At 37.0% G+C, this 4,796-nt stretch overlaps 1 protein-coding gene across 1 annotated transcript; it reads right to left on the minus strand.

Moving 5' to 3' along the window:
* Positions 1-2,172: 2,172 nt before the first annotated feature.
* LOC115920157 (bactericidal permeability-increasing protein-like) lies at positions 2,173-4,047 on the minus strand (the record flags this gene model as incomplete). The annotated part of the gene is given in 2 exon segments (XM_030975125.1): positions 2,173-2,272; positions 3,786-4,047. Coding segments are annotated over 2 exon segments (275 nt in total), but the record flags the coding sequence as incomplete, so codon positions are not given.
* Positions 4,048-4,796: the final 749 nt, after the last annotated feature.

Genomic DNA, 4,796 nt, shown 5'->3' on the forward strand with positions numbered 1-4,796 from the left:
TTTTTTCTACGCCACTATTTTTTCAATCATCAAGCAAACTTGGTTTATTGTAGCAGTAGAAACAGCAACAGGGAAGTGATAGCTTGATTGTGTTTCCCCCATCAACATTTGTCATTAATGACCAAGCTCCCCTATACATTTTTGTATTTCCTCCACTTTGGAACTGACACCCAAGAAGAAGACGTACTAAGTAAACTACATCGCTTTCCAATTCGAAAACAACTCACTTTAAAAGTCCTTAAGAAAATCAACTTTCAATTATTCGTCCAAATAAATTGTAATTGCAGTAGGGATTTCTTTCTCTTTCTCTCTCTTCCAGACTTGGTTCTAGCACGTTATTATTATTATTAACTTGGACTTCGATATTTTCTATTTTGGACGTAGGGGTGCTTGAGACCCGATCCCCCTCTAGAACCACTATGGCTCTCTTCCCCTTCCACTTTTCTTTCCCTTTCAATTGGCATACTCTTTATTTCCAGCTGATACGAGGAAATGAAACACCCTCTTTGATCATGCCCAGTCTTGTTGACAGCTGAGACAAAAGGCATCCACTTAGAGAAATAATCTAAAAAGAAAGCAAAATGATCAGATCAGCTGACTAATAACAGTTTGACCGAAACCAAAGAAACAATAAGCGATAAGAAAGTAACTCATTTTTTAAAGTTGTCATAACTCTGCGTAACTATGAGAATTTCAATTGGCTGAATCGGTTATGTCAATGTGACAAATTTCTCATGTGTTCCAACAACTCTCATAGATATAATGACGCATATTTCAAACACTCATACAACCTTCTTCTTAATGGTCCTGTTTTTTCAAACTCGCGCCATTCTGTTTCTCTTATGTCGCTGCTTTTCATACACAATGAATGAACTCGTTATTAAAGAAAGTTGATTGGCCTTTAAGCGAAGACGATACCATGCAAGCACGCATGCTCTTTAGAAGTTACTAACTTTACCTTGATTTCTCTGAAGTTGCTTGTTTCCATCATCTTCAAAGGAAGTATCAAGTTCTAGAGTGTGACGAGGGAACATGGCATTCTCCAAGAATCAAACTAACATTGGATTGGTTGTTCATAATAGTGAGTAAAATAATTAGGCAAACGCCTTTTCTTTCTTTGTTGTTGAAGAATGTCTGACTGAGAAAGAAGAAAAACAAAAATGAGGAAATAAAGGGAATAGTCCCGACTCCGTGCATTACACCGTTTAAATGCGTTTTCTACAGCCACAGTGAGGTGTGATTTTCGGGGAATTGGTTTCCAGCAACTCTTTTATAAACAACCCATTACTGTCTAAAAAACAGTATTAAAAAAAAAGGGAAATTATTTTAAGCTTATGTTTTATTACAATTTCTTCAGATACGTCCTCACATCTTCCATGAAGCAAATGGAGTCAATTTCACTGTGCAGTTGAGCTTTTGCTCTTTTACCCAATATTTTGTTCTCATGTGTTCAGGTAATTTTTAAAAACTAGGCTACTAGTAATACTAGTCTATTTGACCAAATTTCATGTTAGAAGGTAGAAAATGAATTTCAGTCATAAAGACCCGCGTATTCTACTAAAATTCAAACCCGCTGCTCGATTTAAAATCCTCTTAAGTGTTGGGGAGCCCCAAATTCACCAAAAATGTTATGACAAAATTTCACTTAAATTTCCTGTTTTCACGAAGTGACGGTAGTGAGGAAATCCGCACGCAAATTGTATGCGATTTTCATTCACTACCGTCACTTCGTGAAAATAGGGACGAAAATGTGAAAAAGGATGTCATTGTACGCAGAAAACCTAATTCTGTATTCTTTCATCAATATTCGACTTCAAACATATTTGTTGAAAATACCTGCAGAAATGTGTTTTAAATGACACCCTCTTTCACATGTATGATTCAATTTAAGTGAAATTTTGCCATCAACTTTATTTGGGCTCCCACCACTTTAGAGGGGCCTTAATCTCTTATAGTTCGAAAGCGGGTTTAACAAAGGAAGTCAAGTAGATCGAGGTCTAAGTTTTCATTTGTTAAACAGTCATGATCTTATAATCCAGGGTCGGGTTTAACTGAATTTGTAGAATGTAAGTTTTTCTTCGTTAAACATGATTCCTACAATCCTTGTTTCTTCTTCAGTTTTAACTGAACTAGTTGAATGTACTGACCAAAAAGTCTTCTAAAAAAGCTTACTTTGTTGCGGCGTAGTAGATGGGACCAGCTGAGCCGTGCTGACTAGGAATATGCATTTCTCGGATGTGTTTCTGAATCGTCTCCATGCCGATATCTCTGACTGTAAGAATATTGAATACAGAAACACTAATCAGGGTCAGAATCATTCAGGATTCGTTAGAAGTTTAAGGTCTCAAAAGGTTCTTCATTGTAACATTTTTAGGTCATAACGTTTTTAAGCATTAACAAGTTTAAGGCCCGACTTCACAAAGGAGATTTGCAGACAAAACAGACAAACCTCAGACTATTACTTACATGTAGGTGTTTGCAACCACTTAAGTCTATTCGACAACTAATGGTCGTCATTTTCCCACTAAAAAACATTTTCAAGCTCTTTCGTTTTGAGGGAAGTTCTAAATTAGTATTGTCTTTCAAATGTCGTTGGAATTTAATATTTCCATTTTTTGGCTTACAAATGGGACATAGCACCTTTAAGGTCATTTCGTGATATTTGAAAGTTAAACAGATTTGAATTCTTGAGGTGAGAGATAGACATGAATGTTTGAACCCAATCGGTTCACTAATATTTAGATCATTATAGGGTCAGTAGTCGAAAGGGATACATTTAACAAGATGAAATCCGTAATGAAAAATAGGAACTTTACTATGAAATCCAAATTTCGTGTCTCATAGTCAAATGCCTGGTCAGTGCATCTCTACGGGTATGAGTGTTCTTCTTCTTCTTCTTCTTCTTCTTCTTCTTCTTCTTCTTCTTCTTCTTCTTCTTCTTCCAGTGTAAGTGCTGCTTCAAGGGGATGAAGATAAACGCACTGGTTGTGTGTGTATTATGTGGAGACTTTCACATATCCTGCTATTCCACATTTTAACTTGTTGTTCTTGTTATGCATGTGCATATTTAGAGTAAAAACATTCCCGGTCTTGTAGACATGTTGCACAGGAATTAAAGAGATTGAAAGAAGATTAGAGGCTACAGAGACCTGGTTGTTCAGAAGGAGTATGAATATATCATGGACAGAAAGGATAACAAATGAAGAAGTGTTCAATAAAGCAAGAGTGAAACCATCACTCATCAACACAATAAGAGACAAATGCAATTTCTTGGTCACATATACAGAAAGGATCATCTAGATAAAAAAAAAAAACGATATCAACGCGCAGGATTGCTAGAAAGAGAAGCAAAAGAAGGCGACGCTTGACATATTTGAAAAGCCTGAACACAATAATAGGCAACCGAAAGAGAAATCAGCAATATCAGCTTTTTAAAAATATCAGATAATAGACTGAAATGGAGATCCATGACCGCCGATGTTTGTAACAGTACTGGCACTTGATGATTATAATGATGATGATAAGTCATAATTGTTATATTAGAAGATTTGATTTTCTTTTACGTTTTGGGGGCTCATGAATGAATAAAACAAAGAAATTGACAAACTATTAGAATCAGACCAGAATATTCTCCCAAACAGGATAAGACAAACACATTTAATCTCTGTGCTCACCAAAATCTCCTACAAACTTAAAATTGACCCCGGTCAAACTATTACATAATGAAATACATAAAAAGCCTGGATTGACTGAAACAAAACTCAGTTTCTTGGTATTATACTCACAGAAGTCCAGACCCTTTTGAGTGATCCTCGCCTTGAAGCCTGGTAGTTTGTTCCAGCCAGCCAGCTTCCACTTAGGGTAGTCCCCGATCGTGAAGCCTTGCGTCAGTTGGAGCAGGGCGCAACCGACCACAAGGCCCACCAAAATATGGGAATTTATTTTCTTCAGCGTCGCCATTTCGAACGAAAATCTGTTTGTAAACTGCGCTGGAAGAAAATCGCCCTTCTAGCTCTCTCTGCTTCTAGCGCCGAATGAGGAAGGAAGAGATCTGCACTCGACTTTTCATATACTCAGGTGTCGCAACTGAGATATTAATTATCATGGTTTGTATAAATAGAAAGACATTAGATTCGTTTATAATTCATGTTAATCACTGATCAACATAACTGACAGGGGCGTCGCTAGAAACTTCATTCACGATGGGAGGGGGGGGGGGGGGTAAAGACCATTTTTGTCAACAGGAAAGCAACATTTTGCTAATGACCACAATACAAACACACATTTAATTCATCGAAGATCGAAGATATTACATATTGATAAAGTTTTATGGATTTTACGCCATGATTTTGTTGTAGCGCTTCATAATAATATTATATATAGTGCTCAAAGTTAGCAATTACGACAGTTGTAGCTATAATAGATGGTGGCTAGGGGCACATATAAAATCAAAGAATGAAAGAGAACACAATTCAAAGAGAAAGAGAGATACTGAGATACAGAGAGAGAAAGTGTGTGTGTGTGTGTTTGTGTGTGAGAGAGAGAGAGAGTGAGTGAGAGAGAGGGAGAGAGAAAGAGAGCAGAGAGAGAGAGAGAGACAGACAGAGAGGGGTGAGTGTGCAGAATAAGAGCGGTTCCTCCTGAACAAAAACAAACTGCGTCATTGGCAATAATCGAATCGAAAGCTGCAAACGAGCAAATATGACCATGTGTTTTCTAATTTATCTCCATCAAAGCTTTCGAGAACATAATAGATCTTGATAAGATTTAAACTGAACCGAACCTAACTTGAGTTT

This window comes from Strongylocentrotus purpuratus, unplaced genomic scaffold (genome assembly GCF_000002235.5).
Source record: "Strongylocentrotus purpuratus isolate Spur 01 unplaced genomic scaffold, Spur_5.0 spur5_scaffold_8, whole genome shotgun sequence".
Classification (NCBI taxonomy): Eukaryota; Metazoa; Echinodermata; class Echinoidea; order Camarodonta; family Strongylocentrotidae; genus Strongylocentrotus; species Strongylocentrotus purpuratus.